The 27,241-nt window shown below is 34.5% G+C and overlaps 1 protein-coding gene and 1 long non-coding RNA gene across 2 annotated transcripts in view; one reads left to right on the forward strand and one right to left on the reverse strand.

Annotated features, from left to right (window-relative positions):
* Positions 1-27,241, reverse strand: part of LOC148126425 (uncharacterized) — a 402,020-nt gene that overhangs the window by 209,466 nt on the left and 165,313 nt on the right. The window lies entirely within an intron of this gene.
* Positions 1-27,241, forward strand: part of CNBD1 (cyclic nucleotide binding domain containing 1) — a 112,432-nt gene that overhangs the window by 83,817 nt on the left and 1,374 nt on the right. Inside the window, exons 8-9 of the mRNA XM_087931482.1 lie at positions 7,143-7,210; positions 25,965-26,024. Coding sequence (XP_087787608.1) covers positions 7,143-7,210; positions 25,965-26,024 — 128 coding nt within the window. The remainder of the gene's footprint in view (positions 1-7,142; positions 7,211-25,964; positions 26,025-27,241) is intronic.

The raw sequence follows: 27,241 nt of genomic DNA on the forward strand, positions 1-27,241 counted from the left end.
TTTTCTAGTCAAAGAAAATCATAACATGGGTTTTGCAAGAAATTCAGATATTGTTTTTGCAATATGTGGGCATGGATAGGAAACACTTCTTTTTTGATCCATCGGTATCTTTTTTCAGCTGTGCACAGCTGTTTTGAAAACTTATCCTAACAATCTTTCCAGTATGCACAGGTATTTTAATGAAGTGGATATGTTTGCTCACACATGCAGAAACATATAGGAGCAGCTTCCAAGACAGCTCCACATATCTGGAAAAAAGATGATTTGAAGTGAAGCTTTTTCTGTGTGTTTCTGTGTCTGTTAGGCATCTCGTTCAAATCATTTACTCAAGCCTAATAATACATATTCCCAGTACATATATTTTTTGTTTGCATCTACCACTATGTATGTAGAACACATTTCTTTTTCTCTTGAAGTCATTTAATCTTGTTACATTATAATAATATACATTATTATATATTTTATTTTATATCTGAACTTGATCTTTCTTCAATAGTGAAGACAGAAATAGAACAATGGGTAGGGTACATATTGCTCATGTAGAAGATCCAAGATTGAATTAGGATTAACTGACCCTTAGGGTCATCCCTAGAGTTATATCCAAGTGAAGTAGTATTCCATCCAACATGCTGCCAATAGTATCATTGTTTATCACAAATGATAATGCCATTGTAAAAGTACAATTTTACATTCTTTTCCATGTTGCAGGAATTATTTTCCTACCAACTTTTACTGATATGAGCACAGTATTATTTGACTTTTCTCCATTATAATGGACCAGGTGCAGCATTACTCAATGTCTGATATCATTGGGTAAGGGTGGAAAATGCTTATAGTAAGTAGAGAGCTGCTTACAGCATTCTGATGAAATAACACTTGGTAGATAATTTCTTGATACTTCATCTGGCAGTCATTCTCCAAACCAAGCACCAATCTACTATTTTTGGAGGAGTTTGGGAAAGAATAAAGAATTATCTTCCCATTGCATGTTAATATAATTTTTCTCATTTTTTTTTGTCCATTGAAGTTAGGAATCATAAACAATAATGAGATCATTGAAAAAACTCTTGGGTTTATGTTTTAACACAATATTAATGTTTTCAAACAAAAGAATAAGATTTTGTTTGATTATTTCAAATATTGCCAAATACTTTGAATGCACCCACTTCTTGAAAAAGGAACAGAAGAAGTTTTGACCATTACTTTAAATATTTGTTTCTCAAACTTGGCAACTTTAACCATAATACTGCTTAGATTGTTCTAATTGGAAATATTTGAAGATTAAACCACAATTAACTGTATGCACAATGCACACTCTACTACTAAGCAATGGCATATGCATTGCTTAGTAGTAGAGCAATGGTGGAATGTGTCTTTTTAATTGTGAACAGTGATTTTTGAACATCAATTCTCTAGGGCATTACTAAAAGATTAAAAAGCATGTTTTGGCCATGCATTCCAAATCCATGCATCTTCTGCATTCAAAAATGCAACTCATAAAGCCATTAAATCTAGAAATGAAGTAATGTTAGTTGGTTTCATACTTTCAAGTAGTTGTTTTATAATGGCTGTAATCCTAGGTGCTTTGAGCCTTACAATAATAAAATTTTATATCATTTGTATTGCTTGTTAATCTTTGGGGTCTTCGCTAAAATTGAATGCAGATGATTACATTCTCCTCTTAGTTCCATTTACTGATTGAATTGGAAGCAGTTTTCTGCAGTTATTTTCTTAAACTATTGTTGTAAGTGTCAGGACTCCCACATGCACCCCCATTCAAATCATAAGTCACTAGCTCCTGTTTAGGTAGAGCTGTGTTGATAAATCTCTGAACTCTCCTATGAGGGCAGCTAAAATGAGTTTCTCGACTATGGAGAGGAATATATGAAGGCCCAAGTTCATAGCAACACAAAACCAAGCCAAGCCAACTCTTCTTTGAACGGAAATAGCAATTGTTAACTTTGTCTCCCTTTCTTGTTTCAAGAATACTGAAATGTTCACTACAAAATCCTTCAAATTTCCAGAAAAATGTTAGAAAGACTTGTGAAGAAATCCAACTACACACTGATTGCTAACATTTTAAAACTATTTCATTGTTATTAAGGATAGATCTGCATCTATCATTGTTTGAAGTCTTAATGTGGTTGCTTTACTTATAAAACTATAATGGGATAATTCACAGAGGAGAAATCAATAAAATTAATCCAACTTTTATTATATTTCTTAAAATATGTAGAATTCAAAGTAAATATTGTCAATTATTCCTGGAAAGGAAGGAAGGAGCATACTCCTCTTAAATTGGAATTTTCTCTGCATCATTTCATTAAGATGATGCAATCCTTCTTTTTCCTACATGGAAGTTTCATTTCAATTTCTTTTCCAACAAATGGTGGAAAAATAATAATGTAAAAGACTTTTGTGGAAACATCCAAACTACACTGGATTCAGATGGAGGATCACTTGAGAAACACATACACGATTAGATGATGCCAGGAAATAGCTTTAGGGTTCCTTAGTAATGTGTTTCTCAGTGCAATTTCTCCTGGAAATGGTCTATTTCACCATTTCTGCCATAACTATGTACTATATTTTTCAGGAATGTCCATTTGAAAGTGTCCGTTAAAAAAGGAGTAAATTGGCCCACCAGTATCTCAAGGATTATCTTTCAAAGAAGTGTTCCTCTTATTCTATTTTTCTTTATCCTTGATTTCACACAGATGTATTTTTAAAACATGGCAGATTGCTTGGCTAATAAGAAAAAAAAATAGGGGTGACTAAAATGCAGATGGTAAGATTCAAATCAGTTTAAACTCAACAAGGGATTTCATGGAATTCTCTTCCTTAAATCACCATACATAAGAATTTGACTAGTGGCTGAGTGACAGTGATTGATCCAAGCCTCACTGAAAGAACATCAAGTAGAAATGTTACAGTGATGTTATTTTTTCAAGTTATCAAGTACACATTTTGCTGCTGACCTACAGTTGTTCTCTGTACATTGACTCCTTACAAAATGAAACCTTTAAAACTATTTTAGCAACCTAGAAGTTGAGTAACTGCTACAGGAATAAAATTAAATGAAGAGGGGAAATCAGGAAAACTTATTTTAAAAGTTGACAATATAAATGGGAAATGACATAACTTTTATGACAGATGAACCTAGAAGATAGATTTTTTTAAAAGAACAACTGTGAAATAATATATGTACTCAGATGGCTTTTTCACCTTTTTTTTATTGTAGAAAAATACAAAACTCCTAAATAGCTACTCCCCAGGAAATAAAATGTTCTTACTGCAGAAAAAAAATATCAAGCTGTCTAACACAAAACTGTCTGATAATTCTTAGAATATATACTGCATATATTTTCCATTTAACTGTACATATTACAGTTAGCAGAGTTTTTTTCTTCATATTTTATTCATAAGATATCCCACCTATATGTTCAGCGTATGTTGTGATAGAGTGATTTATAGCATTATTATGTGAATCACAATATTATAAACTTTTATTCCAAATCCTAGTATTTTTAATTCCTTTTGTAACAAAAAATACCTGGAAAACTGCATTATATGAAAGATTGCACGTTCAGTTTGTTTTATTAAAGTTATATATTTCAGTTACCGTGAAATTCAAAAGTGTTTATAGAAACACTGCTCATTAGACCTAACCTAACCTAACCTAACCCAACCCAACCCAACCCAACCCAACCCAACCCAACCCAACCTAACCTAACCTAACCTAACCTAACCTAACCTAACCTAACCACAAACAGCTGGTTTTTATAACCAGTTGAAAAATATAGCAAAAAATTCAGCACATTTATAGGAAATGAATCTGGAAAAAAAAAAGGTTTTAAGCAATTGCTCATTTAAGAGGTAATTTTGCTTTCAGTGTGGTTGCCATAGCATCAATACATTGATTTGTAGTTGCTAGTGCAGCAAACTGGCATTGAAGAAGGAAGCCAAATTTTGAAGAAAAAAGTGAACAATGAAATATCGAAGATTTTCATAAACAGGCATAACAGTTTATTTAGATGTTCTGTTTCCATATTGCATAGATACAAACACTTAATAAGATGAAAATAATAAATGACTAAGGCAAACTATCAAAACTCTTAGCTCTTTTTCTTTTTTCTTTTCCAGCTTGTAGGCACTGATTTTGAAAGTCAATTTCTAGCAAAGAAATATTTCTAGGTTTTGCCATCTAGCATGGTTGTCAATGGTCAGTAAAGACCTATTTAGTTTATTAAATACTTCCTGAAAGCAGGACTTTGAGAGAAGGAGTTTTGCTTGGGATTGAGAAAAAAGAGACAGGGCAGAATATTGATCTTCGAGACCTATGCTGCAAGGAAACTGTATTCTTCCTTCTCTTTTTCATGCTCTTTTGAATTCTCTTCATCAAAATTGGTGGCTTTTCTAAGAGCAGGGTGGATTTACTAGAAACGGACATCATTTCACAAATGCAAGAGACACAACATAATGACAGCAACCTGTACTGTCAGAATCTGGCTGTGCTGTTCATTTGCAAGGAAAAATACATCATACATGCAAGAAAATAAAAACAGGATTCAGGCATCTAGCTTAGCAAGTTAATCATAGTAATGATTAGAATAATTGTACAGCAACTACAAGGAAAGGAAGCAGCCAAATATCTTTTTGCTTTTTGCCCGAGAGTTCTATGTGAGACAGCAGAGAATTCCAGAACCTATTAGATTTTATTCAGAATTTATGGGGAAAAGCTCTCTGGTAGACCCCAGTCTTGAAGCATTACATTTTTGCATCACTCCATTTGCTGCAAATTCTAGGAATTAGATGGTAGGTTGTAAGTAACAATATTATGCTGAAGAATAAAGCTGTGTATCATGCAGTCAACACTGTCCTGTAACTCACTTGATGGCTCCAAATGAAATATAAGATTGTTTCTTGGTCAGTGTTGAACAAATGCCCAACCACAGCTATTTGTATGTGGAATGGAAAGGGGATTCATCTCAGACTGTAAAATGTCTTGGGCCGGTACTGATGTACATATACTCAACAGGGCAACATATATATAAAAAGCGTAGACTTGTTCAATTAGAACAGAGCTGGAAGGAGACCTTTTAGTTCAACCCCCTGCTCAAGCAGGAGACCCTATAACAATTTCAGAGAAGCGATTGTCCAGTCTTAAATACTTCCAGTGATGAAGCACTCACAACCTTTGATGGCAAGCTGTTACACAGGTTAATTTTTCTCAGCATTAGGAAGTTTCTCCTTAATTCTAAGTTGCTTCTCTTCTCTTGTTTTCATCCATTGCTTCTTGTTCTGCCCTTGTGAAATTCCAATGCATTTTTTTATCATTTAGTTTATATTTTGACTGCATCATTTCTATGATGAAATCAGGAAAAAAGAAAAATGATATAAGTAGCATTCATTGAAAAGAAAAAAAAAACAATTTGTCTTTCAAATGCAGCACTATTCAAATATTTGCATCAGATTGATGCAGTATAAGCTGTGTAAGTTTACATTTCAGGTCATTAGTCTGAAAGAAAGTAGAGAATAACAATACATGATGATAATAAAAAAAGAATGCTCTTTCAATATATCTAAAATGTTGCATATTTAACTATTTTGTATGTACATTTTTATGGGTCTCTCAGTTCTTGGAGGTGCCTATAGGGGATTTATGGGCTGTCACTGAGGTATGGAACTATGTGGGTTGTCATGATAAAAAAAAATGTTGTGTTCACAATTCATCAATATATGAAATAACTTTGGCTGATCTTCAGCATTTTTGTTTTAGAAACCTAAGTAGATAAGAGTGATTCAAAAAAGTACGAATAAATAATATAGATAAGAACAAATCATAAAAGGAAAGTCAGATTAGAAATTGGAAGAAATTTCAATGTCTAGAGGAGTACGAAACAGAATAATCTTCCAGAACTGATAGAGCAGCACAGAATCCCAGTATAGTTTTAGTCTAAATAGGGTTAGAGACAGAATATATAAGCTTTGTAATAGTGATTAAGGCATCATACTGGAACATGATTCTGCTAGATCTATCTTGGGCCAGACTTTCTCTCAGCCCCAAGAAGTGGGCAATGGCAAACCATTACCAAAAACCTTGCAAAAAAACCTCTTCAGAGACTTGCCCAGACAGTCACCAAGAATCAACATTGGCTTAATTCTGCACACATATACACATATAAACAAACAGAGTGAAAAAAATGGTGGCACAGTGGTTAAAGTGTTAAAGCTACTTCTGCTGCCTGCTGCCAGCCTCCAATTTGACAGTTTAAATCTCATCAGGCTGAAGATTGACTCAGCCTTCCGTCCTTCTGAGGTGGGTAAAATGAGGACCCAAATTGGTATGCTGACTCTGTAAACCGCTTAGAGAGGGCTGTAAAACACTGTCAAGTGGTATATAAGTCTAAGTGCTATTGCTGCTAATAATGCTGATTCTTTGCATATATTAACCTGGTAATTAGGTCTGGCAGATCTGGGCTACAGTGATGTAGACTTTTGCAAGTAAAATGTGGTCACCACATTTAGGATTTAAAAAGAAACTCAAGAGATGGTTCCCCCTAGCAATGGGGTCTTTTGATTTTATTAACATTGGACTTCAAAAGCCCATACATGGTTGTATTTTATTTTACCCTTTCAAGAAGCTTTTTAAAGTAGGCGAGGCTGGAATGAAATTATAAGAATTAAACAAAGTACTGTATATAAATAGAGAACAAACCTCAAACTCACTGGCACCAATGATTTTACCTAGTCTGGTAATGAAACATCTGCAAAAAAACAACCAAGCTTTAGATACCACCAAGGACTCCACAGTTCAACCCTGATCTACATATAGTCTCTTCTATTGGAAACCTTTGATTAACTTAACTGTTTAATTCTTTTTTCAATATAGAACCTGATGTAAGATCAAAGAAGTGTTTTCAATATAAAATTGAGAAATTTCCTGTTTAGGTGCATAGGGAAAATATAAACAGAACAAAAAAAAAAGTGAAATTCCATCCAGAACAACTCTAATGATATCCCCGCTGTTAACATTTATTTTACTTCAGTAGTCATATTATTTTGACAATACACAGTTCTATTTCTCCCTCCAGCTTTATACAAAATAAAATTGGATATTTTTCCCTTTCTTTGCATTGCAGCTTTAGATCCAGTGATACAGTTGCTCCTTCTACAAATAATACAACCATCATTTGAAAATATCACTTTTGTAAGTAAGATACATTTGAAATTTAACAAGAAAGCCAAACAATGCCACACTCCAGAAAATATGTAGATAAATGTTACAATGTCCAAGCTTATTTTTTATTTTATTTAAACATGTTTAAGAGCACCCAACTCTACAATGGGTACAGTCATAAAATACAATTTAAATGCAATTTCAACCATGAAAGAAAAATCAAATATACGGGAAGGACCAAGCACTAAAATACAGTGTTTGAATTAAACCTCAAATATATTATAAGGTTACCAAAGATGCTTTTGGGCACTCATGTAATTGATATAGTAATAATGAAATGATTCTCTAAATGCCAATCCTTTGGTAAACTAAGTGATGTAGTCAAAACAGCACCTGTAGGAAAGAGAAATTTTGATGGATTTCAGTGGGGCTTCCAGATTTGAGCTGAATTGAGCAGAATATGATAAGAAGGCAGCAACATTTCTGAGTTTGCTTACCATTATGCTGCTATATCATGGTCATCTGGAGTTTTGAATCCCAAATGTAGTAGTCCTAATTCCAAGGTTTAAAGAAGTACATAGAAACTTTAGGATGAAAATATGTGGAAGTGAATCCAGCTAGAACCTGGGGATATTAACTTAGTTTGAAAAAGAAGAAAAAAGATGAGAAGTAAAATTGCATGGGAAACTGGAAGTAATTAAAAAGAATGAAGAAGGCATGGTGAAGGGAACCTGGAATTTTTCCTCAAAGTGCCAGTGGAATAACATAGCAAACTAGCCAAGGACGGAAGGACAAGTGAAAAAGTAAAAAAAAAAAAGAACAAATCAATTCAAGAAAATATAACAATGGGGATATATGGTTAAGAAAAGGCCAAGAAAGTGGGGGTTATGGCGCTGATTTATTCTCGGATGGGAAAATGGGTAAATTTAGTGTTTTCTAATTGACAATATTAAGTGACAGTGTGGTAATATATATTTATTTTTATTTATTTGATTTGTCAATTGCTTACAAGATAATAGGTCTAAGTATATACATAGTTATGAATACATGAAATGGATACATATAAGAAAAATAAAAAGAAACAATAGGACAGGGATGGTAGACACGTTGGTGAGCTTATGAACGCCCCCCTACAGACCTCTTGGAAAGGGGTGAGGTCAATAGTAGACAGTCTAAAGTGAAAGATTTTGGGGTTTGGGGAAGAAACCACAGAGTCAGGTAGAATATTCCAGACATTGACCACTCTGTTGCTGAAGTCGTATTTCCTGCAATCAAGTTTGGTGTGGTTAACCTTGAATTTGTATCTATTGTGTGCTCTTGTATTATTATGGTTGAAGCTGAAATGCAGGTAGGACATTACAACGTATGATTTTATATACTATACTTAGATCGGATCAAAGGCGGCATAGTTCTAGGTTTTCTAGGTCTAGAATTTCAAGGTATTCTGCAATGAGTAGAGGAGTGGACAACTCTTTTTGTGAAATATTTCTGGACTTTCTCAACTGTGTTAATATCAGATACATAATGTGGGTTCCAGACTGATGAGCTGTATTCAAGTATTGGTCTAGCAAATGTTTTGTATGCTCTAGTTATTAGTGTAATATTACCAGAGAAAAAGCTATGTAGGATTAGGTTAACAATTCTTAATGCCTTTTTGGCTATGTAGTTACAGTGGGCTCTAGCACTTAGGTCATTTAGAGATGAGTACTCCAAGGTCCTTGATAGAGTTTGGATCATCAACCAGGTCTTGACTGTTCAGCTTGTATTTTATTTTCTGATTTTCTTGCCAATATGTAAGACAGAGCATTTATTTGTTGAGATTTGAAGTTGCCATTTGTTGGACCATTCTGATACATAGTCAAAGTCTTTTTGAAGGGTAGCAGTATTGTCTGTGGTGTTGAATAGCTTAACATCATCAGCAAAGAGAAAGCATTTGCTCTTAATATGATCACAGAGGTCATTTATGTAGATGTTATATATTATATAATATAACATAATGAGCATCAAATTAACCTGAATAGTGAATGTGAATAGTGAATTTACTTACTAAGTAAGAGATATTACTCCCTGTCCAGCACATACTATAAAAAACATCCAACTGGGGAAAATGGCATATTTTATCAGGCATTATGTTCCTTACCCTGATGTGAAGGATTTTAAAGGGGAAGTGAAATGAATGAATGAATCAAGAAACAATCAAAACAGCTTGTCATGATAACTTTATTCTGCTATCAAGAACAAAAATACAGGGCCTCTGGATATCAGCTGAATACTTGAAGCAATTGAAGCAACAAACATGATTTCTCTGGGTATCTGAAACAGCCATTGCGGAAATAGGAAATTGTTCTAGATAGACTTTAAATCGTTAAAGCAGAGGCTCTGTTCTTAAATAAAAAGCTTTTCTTCTGGAAAAAATGAAATTTAAACCCTAAATCAATATGAAATAAAGTCAACATAATTTTGCTGAAGAAACTAAAATGTATTAAGCTGCATTTTATTTAAGCCCCCACAACTTCCATACCATCAAATATATTCTACTTAAAATGCTGTATAATTCAATATGGTACAATAAAAATGTAATGCTTTTGTAATTAAGCAAACAATTATTTTTATTTTATTTATTTATTTTTATTTATCATAGTATTTATAAAACTTCCAAACAAGTTTTTAGTTGTAGCCTATGTGTTATATTCTGCATTCTGGTATTTGGAATGTTTTAAAAAGTCTTATCAAGAATACTCTAAAACTGAGATTGATGAACCCATTTTTCAACTTACTGAAGAACTGTGATGAATTCAAGGCATTCAGCTGCTGCGTGTAGGATGTGTTTTGGACTTGTCAGATTATGAAGCAGGGTGGAGGATATTTTATTTGGCTTTATGTGAATCTTGACATATCCCAGACTGTAAGAGCGGTGTATTCTTAAAATTATATACATATTTAAAATGGTTGAGGAAAATAAACATAATGACTCCATTTATTAGTGAACTGAGTTCATCAAGTATATGTTAGTTTAGGTGATACAAAATGGAACATTTTATTATATGATTGCAGTTTTCATGTACTCAAAGATTCTGTGGAAATGTAGAAAAGTATCAACTTTTGAATTAAAACAAACAATAATTTTATAGTTGTTCTTCATGTTGAAGGAACAGAAATAATATACATTATTTCAGGAGCAGGTATTGTGATCCTCTCCAGATGTCTTGAACTATAACTGCCATGAGGCTAGCCAGATGGTCAATGGCCCAGTTGGGAAAATAATTACCCAAAACATCTGGAGGAGATAACAATTATTTTTCCCCTGCAGTAACTGTTCTCAAGATCTCAAGAAAGAACTTTTGGGCTTATACTGAATAGCATTTTCTAGTCTTTCTAAGCAGTCAAAATGAGAATCAACCAAGGGTAAATTTCATTTTCCTCTTCAGATTCTACATTTAAATAGCCTTCTGAAGATATTTGATGATTTTAAATATTGGCTATTTGGCACATGTAACACCAGTATTATGTGAGTTGCATTTGGTTGCCAAGGTGCTTCTGGATGCAGTTCAGGATGCTGGTTGACATTTTAAAAGTTCTTCCTGGCTTTTAATGAATTACTTAGGGATCATCTCTCATCAATTGTTTCTACCCATCTGATCTGGTCATGCAGGTTGGGCATGCTTCACATTGTGTCGACTAAGGAATGCCAATTAGTAGGACCTACAAGATGTGTCTTCTCTACCATTGTGCCCCACTATGGAGCATTCTCCCTCTGGAGATCAGGAAAGACCTGACCATGCTTGCCATTTGTAAATCCCTAAGGACTATCTAGACTCTATCTAGAGCAGGGGTGTCAAACTGGGAGCCCATGGGCCGGATGCATCACACATAGGCCACACCCACCCCAGCTGCATGAAGGGAAAAAAATGTCATGAAACATCATATGACAGCAATGTGACATGGTGAGTTTGACACCCATGATCTAGGGTCTAGGGATCCAAATGTATTCAAGGACCCATTTCATAGTTATATTGGTAATTATGTAATATATTTTCTCAGCTCCTGTGGTGTTTTTTTTTAGTTTGTGTTATTGCAATTGTATTTCTTATCATTTTGTTTACCACACAGAATCAATTGTTGAAATTGGTGGCCATAAAATTGAATAAATAAATAAATAAATTTCAGTCTGTATACTGTTGTGCAAATTGGCTTTTTATATCCTTGACTAAAGTGTTGATTCAAAATAAACATTTTTGCACTTCTTCAAATTTCTCAGCTCTAAAATCGTAATAAAATCTGTTTACATTTTCTCCCAAGATGCACATATTTGATTAGCTATGGCTACTTTGAACATATAAATATTTGAACTATACTTGAGCTATAACTAACTGAATGTATGTATTCTTTATGGAATGTTATAAAGATAGACTCATTCATAGAAGAAGAAGCTCTTCTCTTTTGCGTTCTTTCCACATCCTAAAAATCAGTTCTTGATTTTGGGATGTAGAGAATACTGATAAAAGGAATGATTGGTCCTTGGATGAATATAACTGGTTGTATTACATTACATCGTAAAAAATAGACATATGCAAACAACTACATATAAATGCATATTTTATGAAAAACAATATAACAATAGGAATTTAAAATCTGCATTTCACTTTAAATTTTTTTTGTTTTCAAAAATTCAATGATTTGTAGGGAAATAAGAGGATGGATATATAGTCAAATTCATGAGAAACTAACAAATTTCAGAAACAGTGAGTTCAGTGATTTCCTAGATGTTAAGCTTGATCACATCTAGAATTCAATGAATTGTCAAGTTTCAGTTTCTTGTTTTTTCAAATCTTCAGTGATTTCAAATTCTTCTTGTTCATTTGTCTCTCTGGTTTCATTTCTTTTACTGTGCAGTATAAATTTGGTCTCTGAAATATGAAACATTTTGCTAATTTAATCTCTTACTAATTTACAAACTTCTGAATGTACTTTGCCTTAATAATATATGAGCTCAGGTAGAAAACTATATCACAAAATTTAAATTCTGCTCTGCAGATTGATTTCAGAAATATGAATCAGGTAATTAAGTATTATATTAATCTCTAATTAAGGCTCTTAGGGGTATGGAACATTACATACAGGAGTGGGATTCTACCAGTTTGCACCTATTTGCTAGAACCGATTGTTAACATTCTAAGCAGTTCGGAGAACCAGTTGTTAGAAGAAATTACTGGCCTAATCCTGTAAGTAAGGCAGGAAGGAAACATTCTGGTGTTGCTTACAGAAACTGCCTCTCCGTTAACCCTTATTACCTTCTTGGCAGGACCAGACTTCCTGTCTCAGGAACATCTCTGGAGTTTATTTCCTCTCCTTTGCTGGTACTTTGCTTGTGTGGAGTGACCATTCAAAGTTACAATGGCACTGAAAAAAGTGACTTATGACCATTTTTCACACTTATGACTTGCAGCATCCCCACAGTCATGAGAAGCCAGGGAAGGAGATGCGTGCCTCGATGTGAGTGATATTAAGTTGGTCACACCCAGCCAGTAACATGACCACCAAGCCATGTCCACCCAGTCACATAATCACCAAGCCACACCCACCACCTAAACCACGCCCACATAACTGGTTGTTAAAAAATTGGAATCCCACCCCTGATTACATATGTGGATATATATTATTATTTATTTATTTGATATATTGACTTATACTGTATAAGTAATAAAGTATATTACTGTATAAGGAACTCAAAGTGTCAAGCATATCTAATACTTCTTCCTCTTACTTTCTCCACCATGACAACCTTGTAGGATGAGTTGTCTAAGAAAGAGTGACAGGCCCAAAGTCGCCCAGTCGCCTTTCATGCCTAAGGTGTGACTAGAACTTACAGTTTCCTGATTTCTAGACTAGCACCTTAACCACCACAACCTACTGGCTCTCAATTTTGCAGTCTTTTATTGTATCTTCTCACCTGAATGATCTTCTCATATTTCTTCTGCTAGACTAAGAAATTAGACTTACAGCATTCTTTCTACATCTTGGGTACAGATCAGTTTTCTCACCTATATTTTTCCATATATTTTATGATAGAGTATAATGTATATGATCTTAGATCACTCTGGGAATATAATATTGTATCTTATACTAGAAACAAGACTATAGTTCCTTGATCTTATTGTATATCCTGAGGCCAGCATAAGACAATTTACTTTCCCCTTAAATCATATTTTCCCCTGTCCTTGGTCTAATTGCTCTGGAAATATTATTGTTATTGCTATTTTTTCCTTTTTTCATGCTCAAGAAATTTTAAATATAGACTAAGTCTGTTCTAAGGGAACCCACTAAATATAGCAGTAGTGTATATGAATATATATAAGTACGCCACAATACACTTTGCAACTAATCAGCCAAACTGTTGAGTTGGAATTCATTTTCTACCATAATGAGAACTTTTACAGTATTATTCAAAGTGGAAAACCAGAGAAAGTTTGACTTTAATTAAGGTCAAATTAAATGCATTTGCAAATTTCAGAAAGTCTTCCTTATAATTAACAAATTCTTAAGCACTCTAAGAGATTGTTGCATAATATGGGCTGAAGTCTTTTATCCACTTCCTTAGAGAAGTAAATCTTACTTAATTGAATGCAAATATATTAAATAAAGTGAACTTATTTCAGAAGCAGCTTACTTTAGGAACCAGCTTGGAAGTTCATGGCTATCATGGCATGATTATTCAGGGCCCAATTGGGAATAGTGGTCATACATTGTCAGAGCAGTAGTAATGTGAACTTACCCTGTCCCCTCTGTCATGGTCAGATCATGCTCTTGATATTTTCCTTATGCTTTTCCCTTCTGCAGGGAGGCAGAACCTACTTAATTGGTCTTCTCCTCTGTGACTTATGGACCTGGTGAGAGTCCAATGGGAATTGGGGGTGGGGTATTCCTGAGTTTCTGCTGCATGACTCTGCTGAGGCCCTGGCTTCTACCTGCAGTAGGGAGATAGTGAAGACCTTGGACAGGGTCTTGCTCATGTGACCTCTCTCATTTCATCATGCTCATCACACCCCATGTTTACAGAGGAGTTGAGGGAGTTGAAATGGGTCAAGAGTAGTGGTGGGATTCAAATTTTTTTACTACCGGTTCTGTGGTAGTGGCTTGGTGGGTGTAGCAGGAGAAGAATACTGTAAAATCTCCAGTCAGAGGTAGTATTTGCTGGTTCTGTGAACTACTCAAAATTTTTGCTACCGGTTCACCTCTGGTCAAGAGACATCTAGAGTGCCATGGAGGAAGCTAAGGGATCATGAGTTACAGCCACTATTAAGACCTATTGTGTTGTGTTATTGAGTGGTGAAATACCAATATTTCTATGCTCTTATTGTGTCTGCAGAGCTCTGTTCTGACAGCTATGTTTAGGGTCATCTTTTCAATAAAGAGAACTCTACAGTTCATCATCAGGGCCATACTGAGAAATTTTCAATACTATGTTTGGTCTGATGGGGCTGCACTGCTCCAGATAGATGTACTGCTTAATCCTGTTTCCGGCTCCTCAAGTACATTCCTTGTAAGCAGTATAGAATAGTGATAGATAGATGATAGATGATAGACAGATAGATACAGATAGATAGACAGATAGACAGACAGACAGACAGACAGACAGACAGACATGGATGGTACTGCTTATGCAAATCCAAATAAAAACAAAACATATCTGCCAATACTAATCATTTTATAATTTAACTGTCTATGCTAATGCTAATCCTTTCTGAAGTAAAAATAACAAGTTTTGGAACTTCAGCATTTTAAAGATCCACACACACCCCTTCCCCAGCAAGTTGAATATATAATTAGTGCCAGTAAGTTTTTGGAATGAAGTTGGGTAGGGTTTATACAGGTAGTCCTTGATTTACAACCACAATTGAACCCCAAAGTTATGCTACTAAGTGAAAAAGTTGTTAAGCAAATTTTGCCCCATTTTATGAACTTTCTTGTCAGGTTGTTAAGTGAATGACTGCAGTTGTTAAGTTAGTAATATGGTTGTTAAATGAATCTTGTTTCCCTATTGGCTTATAAGGCAAGCACATGATCCCAGAACTGCAACCGTCATAAATATGAGTCATTTGCCAAGCAAGCAAATGTTGATCACATGACCACAGGGATGCTGCAATGTGAAAAACAGACATAAGTCAATTTTTTCAGTGCCATTGTAACTTTCAATGATCACTAAATGAATGGTTGTAAGTCAAGAACTACCTGTAATGAATAAAGTCACCTTAAAACACTGTTCCTGTAAAATTATACAGCATTATACCTCCTCTTGATGTGAACTACACCATTCCTAAAATAAACAATGCATGTGAGCATTGCATACAACCAAAGTGATTTGACTCTTAGCCTTAGCTTCCTCTTGGCAGAAAACATGTTCCTTCCTATTTTAATATGATCATAAATGTCATTTGTGACAACACATTACTTTAATTTTCAACAAATTGGCTACAATCCAATCCATCTGGCACAGAGTTGGCTGTTGACATTAATGAGTTTAAGTGTGCTTAACTAAGTGTTGGATTGTAGTAACTCTTTCAGTGGAACTAACTCCCAAATAAATATTTTAGCACCAGAACCCAACAGGCAGTCCATTACAGTTAGGAAATTCAAATATTAGATTATTTAGTTGAAAGCTGTGAAGGGGGGAGGGGAGAAAGCAATAAGGATTAGGAGGAAAAATGGAATCAAACCACTTTTTCATCCTCTGATGTTGTCATGGTGACAGAAAAGAAAGTTAATAGTCCAGTATTTTAGCCATGGGATAAAATGACCCTTTTTGCTTCTCTTCCTGTTACCAAGATAAAAGGTACATTTAGCATGAGCTGGAAATACAAATACACACTTAATTTTCTTACCCAGGTAAGATCTTTTAGTATTTTTTGAGCAGAAGATAAAATAGCATTCCTTATTTAAAAATAGAATAAAATAAATGAAACATTGATCATCTGTTTTGAAAGAACTTCAGTATGCATTACTGGATGCTACACTTGCATTAGGGACAATTGTGGCTACCTATTTGATTTGATTCAAGCTGAGAACAACATTGAAAGCTATAATTCACCACAAAAATAATAATCACGAATTCTATTCTATAATGAATAGAAATTGATAGTTAAGATGCATGCAATAATTTTTTGGCTTAACTGTGATGAAATAGGTTGGGGTTTTTTTGCCTTCTCTTTCTTCCAAGTTCAAGATACTGTACTGTCAGAGTTGGTATTCAGCAGGTTCTGACCAGTTCTGGACAACTGTTAGGAGAAATTTTGAGTAGTTTGGAGAACTGGCAAATACCACCTCTGACTGGCCCCACCGCCATCTATTCTCTGCCTCCTGAGTCCCAGCTGATCAGCTGGGTCTTATTTTGTTGCCCTGCACAGGAGAACAGTGCAGGTTAGTGGGGTGGGGAGGAAATAGGATTTTGCATTAACTTTCCCCCAGGAGTGGGGTGGGAATGGAGATTTTACAGTATCCTTCCGCTGCCATGCCCTCCAAGCCACACCCACACAACTGGTAGTAAAAAAAAAAATTAGTCCCACCATTTTGTACTGTAATGTACAGTACTTTAACACTGCAACCTCCTTAGGTTGAAAGCTACTGATTGGACTTAGAAATAGGTTAAAAAAAGTTAAATTACTGCATTTTAATTGCTCTCAGTAGATTTTAACAATTTAATTTAAAATGTTAAATAATAACATTTTAATTTTTTGAACATTTTAATTACTCTTAGTATATTTGTCTATGAAGATTCTCAGTCCTGCAAGGAGTATAAATCCTTCCATTCCCCACCCTCCAGTCAGAGCTGAAGACGCTTCTTGGATGAAGAAGTGAAACATCTTCAAGGATCATTTGCATCTTGAAAAGCCAATCTCAGTACATTTTTAACTCTGAAAATTTCTTGATAGATTAGTTCAATGTTTCTTAACCTTGGCAGCAGTGGTAGGATTCAAAATTTTTCATTACTGGTTCTGTGGGTGTGACCTGGTGGGCGTGGCTTGGTGGTGTGGCAGGGGAAGGATACTGCAAAATCCCATTTTCTCCCCACCCCACTGTATAGGGCAACAAAAGAAGACCCAGCTGATCAGTTGGAACTCGAGAGGCAGAGAATAGATGGGGGCAGGGCCAGTCACAGGTGGCATTTGCTGGTTCTCTGAACTACTCGAAATTTCCACTACCAGTTCAGGTCAGAACCTGCTGAATACCACCTCTGCTTGGCAGCTTTTAGATGTGTGCATTTCAACTGCCAGAATTCCCCAGCCAGCAATGCTTACTAACTTTGGGAGAGTTAGCTATGAATTGAAGTGCTAACTACTCACCCAAGATTCAGTGGAAAATTGTACTGGCATAAGAGTCATATCCATCTCTGCTGATCCTTATCCACTTTCTACTTCCCATTTCAAAACACTGGAATCACTTGAGTTCCCTTCAAAGTAATGGGTGAACAGATTTTATAAACAGATTGTCCTCAAATTATGGCCAGATTACAACCAGACTTTCCATTTCTAAGCAAAAAGGTTGTTAAGTGAGTCACACCAATAAAATATGAGCTTTTTTCCCATGGATGTTAAGTAAAATCCCTGCTATAATCCCTGTTAAGTGAATCACACAATCATTAACTGAATCCAGCTTCTCCCATTGATGTTACTTGTTGGGAGCCAAATGCAGAGGTCACAAATGCTGATCACATGAGCCCAGAATGCTGCAATGGTTGCAAATACAATGCTGGTTGCCATGTGGCCCAATTTTTATCACATGACCATGTCAACTCATAAAACATTTTGTATACGCATTTTTTTTTGTATACAACAGAAAGAAGGGGGGAGTTCAAAAGCAGGTGGCAGTGTGGAATCAAAAATACATTCCATTCATATTTTCTTCAAACACTGATTAGATTACTGAAGCTTCTGCTGTGCAAAAATCTAATTGAAAAGCATGATTGATGACTCTTGGCTATGGATGTTTTTCATTGTATGATACACCCAGAGGGGTGGGGGGGAAAGCCAGATCAATGGTTGACAGTGAATTATGTATCTCAGAGTTGGCTACACCCAGGTAAATGCTGGACGTAAAATGTTATTTTCAAATAAATCTTTTTTAGTTTTGGGGGTGTGGCTCAAGGCTCATGATTTAATTGGAGTAACTGCCAGAATCCTAACAGACCATGGGCATGCTGGGACAGTCATAAGTATGAGGACCGATCATTAGTCATTTTTTTAAGCAGTGTTGTAACTTCAGATAGTTGCTAAACAAACGGCTGTATGTCAAGAACTATCTGTATTGCGTAGCTGTCTATGGCAATGTTACAATAAAGGAGAAATGCTATTTTAATGCTCTGGTTCTCGCCTTTGTATCTGTATCTGTGCTTTTTTTCATCCAGATCAGTTCCTTGTATCTACCAGTTCCCCCAGGTGAAGAATACATACTGCCAATGCTTGGATTAAAGGAAAAGAGCAGTTCCCTTATGTACTCTTTTCAGAAGGCTAAAGCAGGATTTGATTAAAAATAAAACATAAGACATTCAATATCGTCTCCTTGGTGAGCCTTCAGAAGAAGCTTCTTTTCCTTTAATATTACCACTGACTCTGACTTCTCAGTCTGTTCAAACTTCTCCAACTATGTTTTCTGATCTGCCATAGCTAGTTTACTTCTTAACAAGTTCTTTCTTTGATATAAAAAAGTCCATGCATTAATAATTCTTCTTACCATTTTTAACCTCTGGATCAGTGGTGCAATGTCTAGTAGTACATTGGTTGATCATGTTTGTTCTTGCTCTAATGGCATACACTAAATAAATAAATCCTTGGTCTAAAATCAATTAAAACATCTTTCTGAAATGTGCAACAAAGTTTTATTAATGATAAGAATATGTTTACTGCAATTAAGTCTAGCCACCCAGCAAAGTTAAGCTTGTTTTGCTTAAACAAAGCAAAAAAGGAGTTAAGGATATTTAAAATATATTTTAATAAATCCTTTTAAAACAATGAAACATATTTCAAGAAGAGGCCACTTTATAGCCCACTTTGTTTTGAAATCAACTGTGTTTCATCTCTTCCTTCTATCCAAGGTATCAGCAGATTATGTCTTGGTATATATTAGAAAAGGAAATGGGACAGTAGAATTCCAGTTTTCATGATCTTTTTCTTATTTGGGCAAACTTATTTTGGAACAATCTAAAGCAAATTAAGTTATTTCTGCGCTACTAGATACAGTTTTCAGAAATGATTGCAAGTTTCTATAAATTCATAATTATTTGCAAAAGAAAAAGCAGTAATATATGGATATATATTCCATTCTTCATGATTTCACATTGTAGACAGTGTTCAAGAGCTTAGTCAATGAACTGTTATATTTTTGAAACTGCTATAAATTAATATTTGCTTTGGACTTCTATGGCTTTCTGGTTTCTGCATGAAGTCTCTTTGTTTCTCTGTGTTCGGGTATTCTTACCTTAATCTGATTTACTTGCTGTCACAAGTCTTACAAAGTGGCTATGCAGCACATCTTCTCTCCCTCTCTGTATGCATATGTAACTCGACAAATGCACACAAAATGAAGGAATTGATTATGGAGTGAGAGAAGATGGAAAAAGGAAAAACAAGCAATTGATGTCCAGTTTGTGTGGACTGGAAATTTAGTTTTTCCAGAACATGGGCCAGCTTGGAGTAATTATTTTTACTTTGTTGTTAGCTTGCAAAGTTAGTAGGAAAAAGATTCCAAAAGATTGTCTGAGGGATCAAACAATTGGCATGATGATGTGGATGTTTCTAAATAGTGAAGGATGCTCGGATATGGAAAAATAAAACTTTTTTTCATTTAGGTGGTCTTGAATGGAGACATTTTACAACTAAGCCACTTCTTTGTGGGGCCAACAACTCTACAATTAAAGAATTCTGCTATATATCAAATGCTAATTTAAAATGAACAAGGAAGAAATTGATTGTTGGCAATATGCCAATAAGCTGATCTCATAAAATAATATGGCTTGAGTTATGTCAAATTATATTTATCTGAGCTGAATGGCTCACACACTCAGTATGTGAAAAATAATGGCACTTTATTAAAACACTGATGGAATGCTATACATCTCTCTCCCCCACCCCGTCTCCAAATTACAAACTTTAAATTTATGCCAAATATATACTGAGATTTTCACAGAACCATCATAACAGGGATGGCGGGGGAGAGAGAAACTAACAATTCCAAAATCTTCTGGTTTCCAGCAGTTAGTAAAAAGTCTATGGTGATTTTTTAAAAATATATTTGAGATTACATGCTATTATTAAAGTATATTGCTAATGGTCCTCAGATTGCTCACTGTAATAAATAACAGTAAATAAGTGTAAATCAGTAAATTTATATCAATAAATTGTACTGATATATATACTATCAAGATAAAACATGATTTGGATCCTGTTTATGGAGCAAAGTTTTTTTTAACTGCCTGAATTTCAGCTCCTCCTAAAACTGCTTTTTAAAACTTGCTCAAAATTATATTTCAAGAGCTGCCACTGAATGCATTCAGCAAGAATGGGTAGAAATCCAAGTTCCTTATTGGCCCAACTTGAGGTATTATATGTTCCTAGCACCCTTCTTCATTTGGTAGGTGTTCTGCTGGATTCAAATAGCAGCTATGCCAGCACAAGTTGGCATTTCTCAGGGTCATGAGCAATTAGAAGTTGGCTGATAAGCTGCTACCATGGCAACCATTACACTGTTGTGCTGTGCAAAATCCTTGACCCATATGAAACTCCGCAAAGAAATGTCAAACCCTGGATCTTGAGAAGACTTTCATTTATCACAGAGCAAATTACATGAAAAATATGGTGTATGCAAAAATAGATTTGCTTTTTTAATTGCTTGGATGGAAAGGGCCATTGCCTTCTGTCCTAGGGGTGTTTAGAAGGAGTTAGAGGATGAACAGCAGGGATTTCAAAATGAAATAAATATTGATAGCAAACAGGAAGAAATATTTCAAAATTGTTTAGAATTGTAGCCGTTGTCTCTTTGAATGCATCAAGTCACATTCATTATTTATGCCATTTCACCCTTTAAAATGAAATAGTGAATTCTTACCTGGTGCATTTTTAAAAATTATTATTTTAATTGCTTATATATTGTCTTCTTTTATATGTTAGAAAACTAAAATATATAATTGTATTGCTTTGAGTGACTAATGTTTGTTTTGTGGATATTAGGAATTGTCTTGAAGTGCTAAAATGGCTGTGGTGGGAAGTTATTTTATATGCTAGTAGCATTTTAATTTTACCATTGGGATTTATACATTAAGATCTTAATGTGGAATTAATGCATGTATATATATATTTATATATATATATATATATATATATATATATATATATATATATATATATATATATATATATATATCTTAAAATTTATATCCCCCTCCTTTCCTTCAATATACTTTATTAGCTTTATTGATGCAATAGAGAAAACTACGTGATTACTAATTTTTGATATGTGTGCGCAAGAGAGACTTCAGTGGTAACTTAGTATAGGTAAAGGTAAAGGTTCCCCTCACACATACGTGCTAGTATTCAGAATCATCCACAGTATTCAGAGTATTCATATGTGCTAGTATATGTGCTAGTATTCATACATGCTAGTATTCATCCACAGTGATCCTGCATTATGAATTTATTAAGAAAACATGTAAGCATCAGAATACTAACTTTTATTGACAATATAATTATTACTTTAGTTAGGTCTTCCATTTCTGGGCTGCAAAATTCTGACCACTAGAGAGTGACAGAATTGGAGTTTTCCTTATTTGAAACTCCTTTTTCTTTGTTTCCATGTCTCATATCTCTACCATTTTTTGTTCTTTTTCTTTTGTGCTGTTTTTTTGTCCTTAAACATTTATTAACAATCTGAACACTGCCAAGAATTGTTGGAAGTTGGGTAGTATTTTAATCCTTCTTACTATTATTATTTCATTGCTGCTGTTTAGCAGATTTTGATAATTCAGACCTGGTTGTCCTAACCATGTTCTTTCTCACTTGCTTTCCTTCTTAGGAGTTCTAGGAAGTAGATATTACACTAGATCAGCAGTGGACAAATAATTTTCCCAAAGGTTCATATGAGAAATTTAGGTTGCTGTGCAGGACCAAACCAATAGACTGAATTTCATTCTGCTAATATTAATTTTATCATTTCATAAAAAGCAGTAAATTTTATGGGTTTTGATTAGCTGCAACATTTAAAAATACATGTTATATCTTATTTACATTTGATTTCTAATTTCCAATTGACCTCACACAGACTGAAGAAGGACAGCCAAAGGGGCCAGATGTGGCTCAGAGGCTGTAAAAATGAAACAACTATGTATGGTAGCTTGGGCTGAAAGACTGAGACAGTCTAACCACTAGTCACCTGTGAGTTTCCATGGTTAAAGAAGAGCTAGAATGTTGTTCTCACCAGTGCTAATCCATGATTGCAACCATTACCATTACCAGACCCCTGGGCTGTGAATGACTACCAGGCCATGGTCCATTCAGAACTGCTCCATAGAAGTGATGGGCAAGCATGTGCGCAGCTTCATTTGTGTGATTAATGGGCACATGTGCCTGCTGCTTGTGCAAATGGAACTGTGCACACAAGCACACTTGTCCACTGCTCATGTAGAATCACCCCTCCCCCTGCCAGTCTGCAAAGTCAGAAAGGTTGGAGACCGTTGCCTTACACTGACAAGCCAAATCACTAAATATGTATCTTTTGTAAAGTTATGAAAATGATAGTTAGAGAAAATAAGAGAAGGCAATAATCATTCCCAGAATTCCAAATAAAATCAATATAGTTACTCTAGTTAAACAAGTTATTTATAAAATCCTTCAATAAATGTTTGGACTTTATGCATTTTGCTTGCTAACTAAGATAGTATGCCAACATAACAACATGCTGTAAGTTTGAATGCCAATTTATAAATTATCTTTCCCTGCTATTCCTTTTCCCTCACATTGCCTATCTCCTCCAGCACTTGAGTTAATCCAATTTATATGTTAACCTATATAAAATTAATTTAGCTGTGTAAACTTCCTAGTTTTATTTAAGACATGGCAATTCTGACAGAAAAAAATTGTGATTAGTAATTTGTCTGTTGCAAAAAATGAATGCTTGTCCAAAGAAGCAAATATAATCATGTATAAGTTTATTCTACTTACCTTGTTAGATAGAAACAAGTGTTGGGTATATCAGGGGACCATAAGAACAAACTCAGTGTCTTGCTGGATTGGCCCCCCTGGCCTCTGTATTCCAATAGTCTTATCTCACAGGGGCCAACCAATTGTACAGATAAGCTATCTAGATAATCAGAATCTTAGGCAACAATGGCTTTGTTGTATACACTAATCAGCATACATTAAAATGAAATTTCATTGCATACAGCTTTCAAAGGGTGTCCACCTCCAATATACACTACATAAATATGACAAAATGAATAAATAAATACAAAATTATGCATATACCCACATATGTTATATAACATGGAGAAACAATACCACCTAGTTCATATGTACACATGTACATGGCGAGAAAAACTAATTTTATGAGTTTACCAGATGGATGGCAGAGGAAACAAAACTATTACAGAATCTGGTAGTCCTGCTAGAGGCAGCCACACTGTCAAGAGGGCTAGAAGCCTTTGGTTCCATGTCTTTCATAGCCATTGTTCCTCGTCACTAAGATGATAACTATTTTAAAAGCATGTTGTGCTATTGACAAGAAAGCATAGTGTCAGAAATTATGTGTATTTGAAGGAATGTGGATTGAATACTAAAGTGTGTAACCAGAATGAAACGTTTATTAATTTATTAGATTCATGCAACTGTCTGTAGTATCTAATGTTGGGTTGTGAACAACCATATTGTAGAAAAAATAAATCAATAAATGAAAACAAATTTAGTTGCTTCATAAGAGAAAATGAATTAGGATCAAATCACACAATTAATACATGAAGTATAAATGCATAAGAAGAAAGGGGAAGATTTTAAAAAATCATGGTTGGAATAGCTCAGTGTTAGCCTGCTCCCAGAAGGAGAGGCGCAAATTTTAGAGGATAAAGGGAAGAGTCATGTAGATTTCTGAAAGCAAGGATGATTTACAACAATGTAAAAATATATAGAGAGGTATGGTGAATAGAATCAATACAAACTGTTTAGCTATATTCCTTTTGTTTCCCTTCACCTCTTGAATTTTGCTCTTACTATTTCTTATTCATTTTCTGTGCTTACCGTGAAAGAGAATAGCATGTTGGGTATGGGTGTGTGTAGGTGGCAGGATTAGTAATCATATTTGCATGGGATGGGGAAGTAGCAATGGTAAAATTACCATTGATGAACAGGATTTGTATACAAAAGCATTGCACAAATGTCCTTATTTACCCGATTGGGCTGAGAATTAATTCACTCTGAAATTCTGGACATTCCCCTTTCAATTAAAGCGGCCTATGAGTAGCATTACTTGAGCCTAAAGTGGCTGACCTTGTAAGTTTCCACTTTTCTTTTCCCATTTATCATTTTCTAACTCCCAGCTTCTAGTTCCTTAGCAACACAAATCATCCTTTCCACTGTGTGACAGTTTGCAAGTTGTGTATTCTCTCCAGCCAGGGACGGGGTGAGCATCCAAGAACTGAATATGAGAAGAATAGCACTGCTACATAGGTTACACACTGTAGCATTGGAAAGATAAATGATTAAAAACCTGATTACGCTTGCCACCTAGAAGCCTTTAGACTTAGAATTTGAATGGACAAGTATAAAGAAATATGGGTTGTTTATGCAAAATACAATAGGTGAAAAAGAATGTTAGTAACATGAGTAAATTAGAAATAAATATATATGCATTTGAATAATATTTACATTAGATAAATATATACACAGAACTGTAAGGACTGTTATAAAGAGATACTTTTTTCATCTTTTAAATATATTTTTGCATTGTGTTTTCTTTGTGAATATATTCATTTACACCATAATTTTATTTGTGTTTTGGCATTTTCTGTTGCTATTTAATTTAAAATAATAAAAAACAAACAATAGGTTTCATCTCAAAAACAGATTTTTATCAAATATGGTTGCACTCCTTTTGGGTTTCTGTAAATGTCAACAGTGCACTTTTTAAAATAAATCTATGTTAAATATTCAAACTAAAATTGCCTTCAGTACTTCCTTCACAGTAATAGTGTATACATTTCCTGCTTTTTCTGCAATCAGATCACTCACAACAATTTACCCTTTTGTTTTTTCAAAGTAGTAATAATTTAAAATATTGTAGAAGTATTTCTTAAAGCACAGTTTATTCTTTAGTTTATTCTTTGGTAAGTGTAAAAAGTTTCACTTAGCTCCATAAATAATGTACATATTACTACACTAAGTATATATATAATATGTATATCTTTCCACAATGTATCTCTCCGTTTTGCTTTTACCAACAAAGATTAATTGTTTCTGCTTTATTTATGAAGTAAAAAAAGGCAGTAATTCAAAATTGCTGGGTCTTCTGAAGAAAACATATGTCTAGGTACTATCTGTTTAACAAGGGGACCATTATGCTTATTAAGGAACAAATTATTCAGCTATAATGTGTCCTGCAGTGACAATATTCCACAACTTGTTTTTAAATACTTTGTTCTAAGTAAAATATATATAAACTGATTCATGAAAATTTGGAATGATTATAAAATTAAGAAGTTAAACAACCGAGAAGTAAAATTTAAACACTTTATTGATATTGTGTTTTTTTACAGGAAGATCTCAAGTTTAAATACATTAACAATAAAAAACAAATGGAATGGAGACACAAAAAGGTAGCCAAGAAGTGATTTCCACTGGGAACACCCTTATCCAGCTCATCTTTCCCTAGTCTAATATCCATGAAATGGGTTGGGTAACTTAACCAAGACAGGATGGATAGGGTGTTTGGAGCATGACTGAGAAATGCAGGATGAGGGGAGGGAAGTAGTTTGTACATAGTATCAAAATATTAAAGTTCCAATAAATTATGGAAATAAAATGTTTATATAATAGCAATAGCACTTAGGCTTATACCGCTCCATAGTACAGCATTCTCTGAGTGGTTTACAATGTTAGCATATTGCTGGTTCCTCATTTTAAAGATCTTGGAAGGATGAAAGGATGAATCAATCCCGAGCTGGTCAGGATTGAACGCTTGGCAGTAGGCAGAGTCAGTCTGCAATACTGCATTCTAACCATAATTAAAATGTTGCATAAGTTTGATATATGTAATTTGTTTAACAAATAAAAATATATATCTATTTAGTTTTCAGTACTACTTTTAAAGGAACTGTCTTTGAAAGAAACATTTAATACATCTGTCTCTTTAAAAAAGGCTATTAAAGAAATGCCCCCATTTCATACAGTGCAAGTGGGAGAAAAATGAGAGTTTTGGGAAAAAGTATATTTATGAATAAAAATGTGATTAATATTACTAGGGATTGGCTCACACTCCAAATATGTTTTTCCAAGTTCACAGAGAATTTTGAATAGAAGATGTTTACTAAACAGCAGAGAGTTGTTGAACACAAACCACTTGTTGCAATTCATTTTTGAAGCATCTCTCTCTCTCTCTCTCTCTCTCTCTCACACACACACACACACACACACACACGGGGGGGGGAAGGAGGGAGGAAGATAGAGAGAGAGAGAATAGATAGATGTAAGGAATGAATAATGATTAGAGCAACACATTTGATGTGGGTGTCCAGAATTCAAAAATTCAAATCCTAGCTAGTTCACGAGACATGAGACATGAACTAGCTATAGAATTATTCTATCAGTTCCAGGTTCTCCTGTCTTGTCCATGTATGGATTATTCCAGTAACTCAATCTAGAAGAGTCATGCTGACTTGGACATCACCCAAATTAACAAGGTTTGTATCAGTTGTTGAGGAACGAACGATCTATTAGATTGGAACAATCCATACATGGACAAGACAAGAGAACCTGGAACTGATAGAATGCTTCTACAACAACAGATATAATGAAAGCATAGCATTTGAGGGAA

The sequence above is a fragment of the Pseudonaja textilis genome, chromosome 3 (assembly GCF_049901715.1).
Source record: "Pseudonaja textilis isolate UNSWEBS1 chromosome 3, rPseTex1.2, whole genome shotgun sequence".
Taxonomy (NCBI): domain Eukaryota; kingdom Metazoa; phylum Chordata; class Lepidosauria; order Squamata; family Elapidae; genus Pseudonaja; species Pseudonaja textilis.